Raw genomic sequence first — 12,981 nt, forward strand, 5'->3', positions numbered from 1 at the left:
ATTATTAAAATTAAAATTATTTTAATTCTAAAAATGTTGTATTCTCATTTCGGAATTCCACTTTAATATTAGTGAAAAAATATCAAAAGTACGTAGATCAAGCAGACAATGTGGAATTGCTACCATAACTCTCTATCTCTGCCTGTGAGATTTGTGGAAAATCGGTTGTATATGTATTATCTATACATCCAATAGTATTCGCCTGTTCCGAGAATAGTGTGCTGACGATATTGTCCACAACATTCGATCTCGTGGGGAGCTGCATCATTCCTTTACTTAATTTCTTAGGCACTATTTTATCAGGCCTACCCCATGGGTCCAATAACCATTTCCAATTCTTTTTATCTACTATGAACGGAAGTTTATGGAAATTGGTTGTGTGAAGTTCGTATTTCTTTATGTTTTGCAGTCTGGATAAAAAATGATTTTCGGATTCTCCCTGATTAGCAGTAAGCATTTCCAATTGTTCCCGGAGTTCTCTTATTTCCCGATCTCTGGGATCCACCTGGTCTAGTTGATACACCGGTTGTGGGGTTGATTTTTTTGGAAACCACTAACGGTACGCATCGACACCATGTTTGAAGGTTCTCCTTTTTAAACAGGCTTATGGTTTCTATGCTGCCCTGAGCCCCTATTTTTATGTTGTCCTGAGCCCTTAAAGAATCGTTTCTGGTCTTCCAGTTTCCATTGTTCCCTATGTGGATTATTCCTTTTATCATGATTTAAGTAATGATTATCAGAATAATGGTCCCGATGGTAGTCTCTTGGTGGGTAATTCTGATGATGTCTCGTATCTTGGTAAAATTTGGGTTGGTGGTAGTTATTATAATATTATTTCATTTTTTCTGAGTTAAAATTTTTTTTGGGTTCTTGGGTTTCCCCAGAAGGGAACCCAAGAACCCAAGGGACCTAGCCCAAAAGGAACCTACCCCATGGGTCTGCATCCATCTCATCACAAAGTTCTCTCCAGCAGCATCGTTTACTTTCTTTGATGGCTTATCGGAGGTTCCTTCTAGCTCTCTTTACCTCTTCTTGAAGCAAAGAAAAATCTGGAAGACGTCTCACCTACTAGTAACGTCTTCTTGCTTGGTTGCAACACAAACTAACATCAGCAATAGTATCCGTCCACCAGTACACTGGGGAATGATGTTTACCAAACTTTCAAAGGGTCATAGTTGCATCACAAGCCCCAGATATTAAAGTGGTCAGTATAAGCCTTTTCCTAGGCTGACTCTTTCAGTTCACATTCATCCTCTAGCATTACAGGAAATGAAGCATCATCAAAAGTTTTCAAGTTCCAGCCAATGGTTCTCCATCGACAACTCTTCTTTCTTGTAGGCGTATGCAGTGTGATCAATACAGCCTGGTGATCACTGTGAGTATAAAATTCACAAACCGTGTGAGATTTCTACTCACTAAAAAACCACCTAACAATTCTTCTTTACCACCCCATGGAACCGCAGTCAAGCATTACTTCCTGGGGCAGAAGGGCTATCTGCCTACAGCTTCTTTGGACAATTTATGCTGCATAATCTGCTAGTGCACTCCAATTTTCCTGCCTAGTCATCATCAAGGCGGCTAAGTTTTCTTATCTAGTTTTATGTACAGTGTGTGCGTATTGGTTTTTTTTTTTTTTTTTACGAGGGTAAGTGGAAATATTCAAAAGACACAGATAGGCCCGTACCTATGGTTATTTTTCGCTCCTCCTCTCTGGATATGTGTAAGCGTCGTCCATAGTGCCTGCTTCTTTCTTCAACAAGGAGTTCCACAGGCGGCATTCAGGCTATCACGCACACCCCTTCAAAGGAAACAGTTCGAAAAGCACTAACCGTCCTTAAAGAAACCCAGCGATAAACTGAAACCTGTATGATTTGGTAACCATCGCTTCTTTCCAAATTGGGGCTGCATATAACATAATGGAGGGAACAACAGCAAGGACCCCTCGGCTACTTTCTCTGGGACCTCCAACGTTTAGCATAAGGCGTGACAAAAAGGATACTACTTTAACAGATTTGGCGTTGATATACTCCGTGTGAACATTAAAGCGGAGATGTGCATCGATTATGACTGCTAGGTATTTTAAGCCAGACTGGGAACAAATCTCATACCTACCAACTGTGACAGAGATGGACTCAGTCTGCTTCCTGCTAGTTACTAGGACACTGTTTTTTTTTTTGTTTTTTTTCACGAGGGTCGGTGGAAATCTTCAAAAGACACGGATAGGCCCGTACCCATCCGTGTGTGGAATTCTTACCCACTAAAACCACCGCCCTATGCCTGTTTCTCACCCTCCACGGGACCGCCGTTAGGCATTACATCATGGGGGTGATTGGCTGAGTGCCGCCTCATTGTTTTAGGCTATCTCCTGGTTCGCCTATCTCTCTCCTCATTTCTTAACTTCTGCATCACCTGTGCAGCAAATCGTTGGCCTGCTATCCAATAATCTTGGTTAAGCAGCATAATATTGACAATATTATCTGCTGTCGGGTCTGAGCCGCAAACGGTTCGGAAGTCTCTTCTTTCTTCATGAAAGTGGTGACAGAAGAAGAAAACGTGTTCTGCACTCTCTTCCGTTCCTGGCCACAATGGACATTCTCCAGTCTCATCGAGCTTAAACCTATACTGGTAGGCTCGGAAGCAACCATGCCCTGTGATAAACTGGGTGATATAATAATCTACCTCCCCGTGGTTCCTATTCACCCAGGCCTCGATGTTGGGCACCAGCCTGTGCGTCCATCTTCCACTGAATCCCATATTCCAGTGACGTTGCCATTTTCTTATAGTTTCCTTTCTTAATTCCTCTCTTGGAATATAGTCAGCACTATTATAAGAGCGGCTCCTCTCATCTGCGATCAGCTCAATCGGTGGCATCCTGGCCACCACGCAAGCAGCTTCGTATGAGACTGTACGAAACGCGCTGATCACTCTTAGCGCACACCTACGATACACTGACACCACTGGTGTTCTGTAGGCCTCAGTACCCAACGCATCCTTCCATATCACAGCTGTGTACAGTAGAATGGATCGGACCACATAGGATATCAACAACCTACGGCTGTTCCTGGGTCCGCCTATGTTGGGCATTAAACATGACAGTGTGGTGGTTACTCTAGCCGCTTTATCACTCACCCGCTGGATATGCTCTCTGAACCAGAGTCTATCATCGATTCTTACCCCGAGGTAAGTCAAAGAAGGCTTGGACTGGATCTCTTGCCTACCCACTCTCAAGGTTATGGCTTCCCTCACTTTCCTGCTACTGACGAGAAGGGCCTCAGTCTTACTGTCTGCTAGTTGCAGTCCTACAGATTCTAGCCAATCTCGAACCGAAGTGACATAATGGTTGGCCTTTAGAATAAGCTCTTCTTTATACTTTTCTTCAACAACCACCGCAATATCATCAGCAAAGCCCACTATTTCGGAACCCTCTGGTAGACTAAGCCAAAGGACTCCGTCGTACATCGCATTCCACAACAGAGGTCCCTGCACCGAGCCCTGGGGTACACCGCCAGTCACCTTAAACCTTCTTGAGCCGTCCTCTGTCGAACATATCAAGGTCCTATCCTTGAAGTAGTCATGAATGATACTCCTGAGGTATTCAGGGACGTTCATTACCAGTAGGGCATCCAGGATGCAGCTCCATCTTCCTGTGTTAAAGGCATTCCTTACATCCATTGTGACAATAGCACAATATCATTTTGCGCCTCTTCTCCGTCTCTTCCCTGCTATAGCATTCCTGGCCTTTTCCACCACCAACGTGATAGCATCTACTGTGGATCTCGCTTTTCAGAAGCCAAATTGATTCCTGGAGAGGCCTGCCACTCCTTCTGTGAATTCTTTTAGCCTATTTGCAATGACTTTCTCCAGAGCCTTCCCTGCTGTATCCAACAGGCAAATCGGTCGATATGCTGAAGGTTCTGATGGCCTTCCTTTGCTCTTTGGGATCAGAACCAGGCGTTGCCTTTTCCATGGAGGGAAAGGACCCCTCACGCAAGCAGGAACTAAAGGCATCCAGAAAGAGATCTGATCTGGTTTCCATTGCCTCCTTTAGTACTACATTCGGAATACAGTCTATGCCAGGGGCCTTTCCCATCTGAAGGCTTCGGCAGATGTCACTGAGCTCTTCTGTCGTTACCGCTGGCACATCAAATGGGGGCAACGACTCTGTCTGCCTTAATTCCTCTACTAGGACACTGTGTGTGTGTGTTTCTGTGTCTGTGTCTGTGCAAGTATGAGCTGCTAAAGCACCTTTATCTTTGTTTATTTGATTAAATTAGCCATCCCTCATAGTTAGCAGTAATAAATAATGGATAAAAATAAAATATGAAAAACTGGATAACTAACTAAAGGAGAAAATCAATATTTATCTGTTTCCATGATTGTCATTTCAATAGTAAGATTTTACATTTACTTACCTATGTATGAAATATACAATAAGGAAAAGTATTGGAGTCCTGAATAGTAAACAAATTTCTATTTGCAATGTACAAGGATTAATTTTATCTTAAAGTAAGGGGGTAATTGAAAGTTGTATGATGATCACTGGATTTTTTCTATTGTCACTTATTTTTTATCACTAGACTCATTTAAAACTTAGGTTTTACAGAGTGTTGAATAAAAACTGTTCAGATAAATACATCATTGGACTAGAGATTAGACAGTATAACAAAAATTAATATCCGGAATAACAAAGTTTTTAAAATAGTGGCATTTGAAACCCTTATTATGAGCCATAATCCTTAAGAAATCTCCTAAAAATCTTGAAATACATAAAATAAATTAGCACTAGTGATGCCTAAAAATCAAAGTGCTTTAGCCTTATCTTTAAGGCTGAAAACGGGTAAATATGGCAGCAGTGAATAATGATGCCATATTATAATGAAACATTCTTTTCCCTTCAGTACGAGAATTTTCTCAGTTGCTTCATCAACACCTATTATTATTTGTCAGATTTAAGTAATCCGATTTTTGCCGTTGTTTCTTGGATTTATATAAAGTCGGGGTTGGGGGTCTCATTTTCTGATGCCCCGCCTAGCCGCGGACACCGGAAGGCCTCGAAGACGCTGCGACTACAATGCTGCCCCAGCCTATGCACTATGCAAGCTAGGACCTGGCCTACCCCTACCATCACGCCAGAGTCCATGACACGCTGGCCAGCCACGGAGGTACGAAGACGTCTTTCTTTTCAGACACCACGGCGAGGATACATGGTTTTCACCATTTTGCCCACAACACACCTAGACGAGGGAAGCGGCTAGGAGACGTCACCGCGGCGGCGAAGACGTCACCAGATAAGCCAATATAACTTATGAGACCCCATGTTCCTTTATTATATTATTATAGATAAAGATCTCTAAAACCTAACTCACTAACCAGTCTGCCCCTCCAGGGATTAATACCTTATATATTAAGGAAAATACATGTGCATGTTGTTATGAGCAGAAACTGTCTCACAATTTTTAGCCCCCCTGTTCCACACTATTAATTTATCAGAATCATAAAATTACACTCGGGACACCTGCAGTATAGCACGACCAGGTCCCGATGTAAACATTATTATTATGTATTAGAGCTTCACAAGATAGATATTATCAGTGAAACCTAATAACAGGATAAAAAGAAAAAATGGTTACTATGCATAAATGAAAAACGGATTGATATCGACAACAGGATGTTTTATTCATTTTTGTGGCACTACTTACAAAAATCAAGTTTTGTGAATTATTTATTCCACAGCTGACTCAATATTAGAGTTAAACTAATTTAAATTAGGGTAGGATAGTTCTTGAGTATAGCAAAATCCAGTAACAGAGAAACTGTTAAAACAGTTTACCTACACCTAGTATTAATTAGTGAGTAATTATCTTAAAATTCCCTTATATTTGAAAAAGTAAATTGCCAAAAAATCAATTTAAAAAACACAATAAAAAACATACTATTTTCAATCTATTTGTATATCTTTATCTCCAGGGTATCACCCTATTATAATCATGGAGAGAGTCAAGTTTTTATTTCATGGAACTGCCACAGAAATAAATGTTGATCCCCAGGCTGGATCAAAGTGGCTACAAACATCCCTAAGTATACCTAGTGTAATAAAAGCTATTTCATTAATTCAATTAGATAAAATAAATAAATTTCTTTTCTTGAATAGATTATTTTGTTTCTAATGTTCACAAGAACTTTCACCTTTTTTTTCTTTAACTTATAGAGGCCTTTACTCTGACAGGATAAGAAAGAAAAACAACATAACAAACAAAAATCAGAGAGAAAAAGGTTAAGCTGGGACTTCAGAAAGAAATCCAAATCCTATGTCTTTACAAGAAGCAACGAAATGTGAGGTCAAGTAACATACATCAAGAGAATTCGAAAGCCAAGGCATCAGGGAGGAATGCAGCCTGAGTCCACTACTTTTCATTATAACCACAGCAGGAACCTCCCATTTAACCAATGCATTCTACAAGAAAAATTGGAAACTATTAATTAATGTGACTATAAATGTTCCATTAATAAAGGTTTCATCAGGAAAAATTAAGTGTTAAAAAAAACAAAGAAACTAATTCACAAAAATACCAAGGTGTTTTAAAGGACTATTTCATACCAACCTTCACTCAAGTAAATCATGGACTCTCACCACAAGAGAAAAGTCAACTTCAAGCTATGGAAATGTGGTATTTGAGAAGAATGGAGGGGAAGATAAGAAGAAAACGAGAGCAAAATATGATAATGAGGTAAAATCTGGGACTTACACCAGATAAAGAGATCATCAAAGAACACCAGCTGAGATGGTTTGGCTATGTTAGAATGGCAGGAAACAGATTGGCAAGAGTCGTCTATGAAACAAAGGTGGAAGGGCAGAGACCAACAGGAAGTTCAAGAAAGTCATGGGAAGGCACAATCCATGGGGCCTTTAACAAAAGAAGGTCAAAAAAGGGGAAAAAACAAATGTTTCTTCAGAGATTCCTGCACTAAGCTCTACCAAAGGGATCCTCACATTGCTATTCAGTAGAAGAGGATGAGATTAAATAAATAAATATTCAGAACGATACACTACAACATATAAAAAACTAAACCCAAAAGATTAACATTCAATATAAATCAGAATATCATGCAGTACCTTTAAAACTTTATACCACTTCCGGGCTAATTTAGGCCGTCCACGCAATGTTTTATGCCAGACTACTGGAAAATTAGTCCTACTGCAAAAATTCTGAGTGATTGCTATAGTGGTATCAAGATTTAAGACAACATGCCACCAGCCTCCAGGTACAAACACTGTTTCTCCTGGAGCTTGAAGAATTTCTACCTAAAAATATGAATAAAACAATTACCCTTAATAATACTATATATATGTATGTTTATATTGTCACAGTTCAGGCAAAACTAACTAATTGAAATAAAAAGATCCAGCATTAGACAAATCTTTAACAGTAACCCTCTTTATTCTATTATCCTACCATCGAAACAATGTGAAAAATGTGTTTTATACCAAAGAACAATATCAGATTAAGTGAGTTTTGCCAAAATAGGGACAATATATCTTACCATACAAATTCTGTTTATATGCATATCAAGTTTAAATTTGACATTGGTAAATGTTAACTTCTTCTTTCAGTACTCTTCTCTAAAGACATATGAAATATAGGTCGGTCCTAGTAGATGTCCGAACTGCGAATCAATGAGGTTTCACTGGGTATGATAATAATGATATAGAATAATAATGATGTGAGAGAAGAGGAAGCAAATGAAGGAATTATGATATGTGTGTGGTCTTCAAGGGCTTTAAAAAAAAAAAAAAAGATATAGATTTAATAAACAAAGCCATTTATAAAGATTGTACTTAAAAGATAATTCAGTATTTCATAATATTTAATCTTGTTAATACACAGATTTATTTTTAATTTTTCTCTCTTTCTACTTTATTTATATTAAAATTAAATCATTTATTTAAAAATAAAAACAGTTTTAAACATGTATCAATATTGTGATTAAATAAATATTACTATGGGAAAAACATGTTTCATGTTAGTTCATTTAGACTGATGCGGCTTGGCATGAACCATCAAAAAAGAAAAAAAAATGCCTATATATATTGAAAATTAATGCCAACCTTTGATACAAAGGTTTTTCTTTTTCACTTGTAGTTCTGATATAAGCATTTTTATTTTTGTCCACAGAATGGAAAACTTTACAAGCAATTTATTACTACTCAACATCGCAAATTGAACAGTTTGTTCTCTACATATAAACCACCTCAAGTGAGGGGGACACCTTTTTTATGTATAAAAAACCTTATATAATATAACTTATATTTATTATAAACAGAATTGTTCTAAAAATTGTTGTCTTTAGTTTAAATAACAGAAATATTTTATTTTGGTAATTAGCATTATTCAAGTTCCCAATATTTTATAATTAATATTGTGAATCAGTTAACAAAAGAATTCATTTATTTTATTAATTCTAATAGCTAACATTTTAGTCCCACTATGTTAGGCATGTTAAGGGCTATACAATAAACTACTGGACAAAAATTTCAAATCACTTGAGTTTTTATCTCCAAAATTAAGCCACAGTCCAATATAGGAGAGGGGTAGATCAGTGAATAAGGGGTTATGCTGCTCACTCCTGGGCCTGGGTTCAAATCTGGATGTGGCAGATAATTATTTTTTCAGCTAAATCAGCTTTGAATCAAGCCTATAGGCTAAGGAGCCCTTTTGTGGCATACTAAGCCCCTACAAAGAGGGCACTATAAAGGGAGAAAACCCAATAATTGAGCATAATCATGAACAAATCACCTCCTTGCAAATGTTGTTATAGAGATAGTACTTCCTTTATAATTGGTATTACAAAATCAACAGTTTCCACAACAGTTAATGTTAAAGAGACTTAGGTAACAAGGAGACTCAGATCAAGTTTACCATATTCTAAACCAACATTTTGAAAAACTCAATTAAAAAAAATAATAGATTAATTATTTTATATATTCTTGTTTGAGAGTGGTTTAGTTTATTCTTAATTTAAAACAAATTTGATCCTTTCTTTCTCTCAACCTTTATTCTTTACAATTTTCCCAACGTTTCGACCCTCAGGCCATTCTCAAGGATACCTACAAAAAGTTTTTTATTTTTATATAACAATTACATTATTTCCTTCAACTACACACTGATTTCTTTGGCCCTACCTTCATATTGATGTCATTTCCTTTTTAAAATCTTAAAAATGCAGGCTAATTGCCTTTGTCCCATCTTTAAATAAATTATAAATTAATCATTAAAATAATATCATAATAACATTATAAAATTTTGTTTTTTAAAATAGATTTCCTACTTACATAACCTTTTCTAAAAAATTTTTTCTTAGATTTAAACTTTTACAAAACACTTTTCTTCCTTCCTTCATTTACATTTGCAACTTAAAACAGAACCTACCTTCAAAAGGTTAGGACTCTGTTATCACCTTATCATATAACAATAATTTTTTTTATTTATCATTAATTTACATTTTTAATATAATTTAATTAACATGAAAAATGATTAATTTATTTAAAGATGGGACAAAGGCAATTAGCCTGCATTTTTAAGATTTGAAAAAAGGAAATGACATCAATATGAAGGTAGGGCCAAAGAAATCAGTGTGTAAAATTGTAAAGAATAAAGGTTGAGAGAAAAAAAGGATCAAATTTGTTTTAAATTAAGAATAAAAAAAAAAATATTACTCTACATACTCATACTCACAGAATCAAGTTAGCGAACAAGCCGAGTGGTGGCGATCAACAAAAGATTATTGCTTCTCAATTGTTCTAAAATAGACGATTCTAGATCATTCCTTCATTTTGCTTATACAAGCGGGTGGATTGCCTTAACTTTAGTTCAGTTCTATTTGAGCTATGGAGGTGATAACTTTGACAAGCGATATCCTAGTGAACGGCTGTTGGTTTGTGACTTTGTGTGCATCTTGAGTGCTTACTAATTATATTTTGTTATTAAGTTTATCGAACGAAAAGTAAATGAAAAGGATGTCTGGTGGAAAGGAATGAAAAGTAGATGCAGAGGGTCACCAGTTCCAAGAAAATTGGACTGAAGAATTCTTTTTTTATCTTGCACAATAGCAAGCCTATTTGTTTGCCGTGTAATGAATTAATTTCAGTGATGAAAGAATTTCATATAAAGAGGCATTACTCAACTAAGCATCCTATGTTACACTCACTGACAGAACAAATAAGAAAAGAGAAAATCCAGAAGCTTACTGCAAATTTGGAAAAACAGCAGCACGTTTCATAAACAAAGAACACAACATGATAATGTAGTGAAAGCTAGTTTTATAGTTAGTTCAAAATTGGCAAAGTCATTAAAACCATTTGCCGGACGAGAATTTATCAAGAAGTGTATGTTAGAAGTTTGCAGTGATTTGTGTCCTGAAAAGAAAAATTAATTTGTCAAGACGAACTGTTATCCGATGTATAGGAATGATGGCTAATGATATAAAACAACATTGATTGACCGTATGGCTGGTTTTGAATAATTTTCAATAGCATTAGGTGAGTTCACCGATTTGTCCAAAACAGCTGAACTGGCTGGCTATATTTATTCGAGGTGTTGATAAAAAGTTTACTGTTACTGAGGAATTGCTTGCTTTACAGCCGCTAAAAGGAACCAATACATGAGAGGACATTTTTAATGAAGTTCAAAAAGTATTCACAAGTTTTGGCTTGCCATGGTTAAAATTAGTTGGTGTATGCACAGATGGTGCACCTTCTATGGTCGGCTTACGTAAAGGTTTCATCAGAATTTTGAATGAAAATGCAACTGAATTAAATGTGAAAAAAGATGATTTGATAGTCCTTCATTGCATGATATCCACCAACAGAACTTGTGTTCAAATTCCATTCGACTATAATTTAAATTCTGTTTAAGTTAAATAGATAATTATAGTTATTAAAGGCTAAGCCCTTATTACAACCAGTTCTAGGTGCTTTTGTATGAAATATCAGCCGACTATGACATATTATTGTGAAGTCAGATAGCTAAACAAAGGGAAAATTCTGAAATGGTTTTACTAGCTTAGAAATGAAATATCAGATTTTATGAAAATAAAAGATAAAGCACTATCTGAATTGAGTGACCCAAAATGGCACACACTATGTGACAGCATTTCTGGTTGACCTTGCAGGCTATTTGAACCACTTAAATTTGAAACTTCGAAAACAAGGACAGTCAGTAAATGATTTGTACAGAGATTTGAAAGTGTTTCAAAACAAAATCCGCTTGTGGGAGGCACAGATGCTGCCTGGTAACAGTTACCATTTCACCACGCTCTCTGCGTATGAAAATATTGCTTATGCTCAATGTGCTGAAGAACTCAAGTTGCTCTTGGAGCAATTTTCGAACAGATTTAACGATTTCAAAAACATGGAAGACTGTTTCAATTTATTTGCTACTCCAACACTTGCAAATGGAGTTGATTGAGATTCAAGAAAACTCACTCCTAAAATCTAAATTTGAAGACATAGAGCTGTGCGATTTCTACAAAAAATCCTTCAAAGAAGACCATTTTCTGCAGCTTAAAAAATTCGCAAAAGATGGATTTATGCATTTGGCAGTACTTAAAAATGTGAATAGTTCCTTTTAATGATGAAAGTTAATAAATCAAACAATCGTACAAGGTTGAATGACGATAATTTGGAATAATTTTTTACGTCTTTGTATCAGTGGAGTTAATCCAAACATTGAAGGATTAGTTTCCCAAATTCAAGCTTAGGTGTCTCATTGATTTCGGTGTCGCTATTTAACTTTTGTAGTTTGTAATAATTCCAAATTTCACGATTTAATTATAATGTTGTACCTATTTTATTTATTTTTATTATTTTTTCATTTCATTTTGTTATTTTAATAAATTGGATTATAATAACAATGTCGTATTATTTCATGTCTGATATCTATCTTTAAAAAGCCCATAACATGACAAAGGTTGCCCATACTTGCTGTAATCGATGAATGATGAAGTTGGATGAATAACAGAAAACCAGTATTAAATCAACTTCTTGCCAGAATACATTAAGTTAATAGGTATTAACATTTTTTTTTTTTAACCTGTTAACTTCTTAAAAAACAAAACAAAAAAAATAGATAAGAAGAAAAAAAAGAAAAAGCTAATGAAACAATAAGAATGTGTTGCGGCCAACATATGGTCCACAAATCGATTATTGGAACATGTGATTTTTATTAAGTCGAAAACCCAAAGCAACTACTCCCTGTTGTTTTTTATACTGAAAAATAGACAGATGACATCTAACCATCTCATCGTGCATACACATATCGTCTCCTTTGTCTATTCACTACACACTCGTAGTTGCCAGCATTCTGGCCATCTCCGTCATCTACATCATTTTAGCCTCGGCGGGCGGACGTATGTCCTTTTGTCGATCTACTTCCACAAGGATATCCACTCAGAACAACCACAACCTGGGCCCCACCAATCATCGGTGATATAAGACTTTTTCTCTCTCTTTTGTCTAAATCATTTAATTTTGTAATAGTTTCAAGCTTTCTTTTTTTTCTAGTTTGTACATTTTTATATATTTTGTGTTCCTTTTATTATGTTCACTTATTTAAAAATACAAAAATAACAAAATTCGGCAATTCTTTTCTTTTCACCAATTTTATCGGTTGGGCTAGTAAAGGTTTCTTTTTGAACCCCTACCCGCCGTAACAGAATGAAATGAAAATGTATGCCCTCTGGAAATATTAGGTACATAAAATGATATTACAAATACAAGTTAATTACAAAATAAAATCCTTCTTAAACAAAAGAACAAAATTAAAATAAAATAAGAAAGTCCAATTAATTAAGAGAAAAAATAAATAAATAGAAAATAAAATAAATAAATGAATAATAATAAAAAACTAAAAACAAATAACATTCTTCTTGTCATAACCAAAATAATATTTAAAATATACTACCCAATGGGACTGTTGAATAAAC

General features: G+C 35.8%; 1 protein-coding gene across 7 annotated transcripts in view; it reads right to left on the reverse strand.

Annotated features, from left to right (window-relative positions):
- PSR (Bifunctional arginine demethylase and lysyl-hydroxylase PSR) overlaps positions 1–12,981 on the reverse strand; it is a 100,094-nt gene that overhangs the window by 26,304 nt on the left and 60,809 nt on the right. For 5 of the 7 annotated variants that reach the window (XR_010844845.1, XM_014432554.2, XM_014432551.2 and 2 more), the window contains one exon: positions 7,115–7,303. The exons of the other annotated variants lie outside the window; for them this stretch is intronic. Coding sequence is in view for 4 of the 5 variants with exons in the window: in XM_014432554.2 (XP_014288040.1) it covers positions 7,115–7,303 (189 nt within the window). In the remaining variant the exon portion in view is untranslated. The remainder of the gene's footprint in view (positions 1–7,114; positions 7,304–12,981) is intronic. 7 annotated transcript variants of the gene reach the window in all.

The sequence above is a fragment of the Halyomorpha halys genome, unplaced genomic scaffold (assembly GCF_000696795.3).
Source record: "Halyomorpha halys isolate HHAL.00 unplaced genomic scaffold, Hhal_1.1 Scaffold1075.1, whole genome shotgun sequence".
Taxonomy (NCBI): domain Eukaryota; kingdom Metazoa; phylum Arthropoda; class Insecta; order Hemiptera; family Pentatomidae; genus Halyomorpha; species Halyomorpha halys.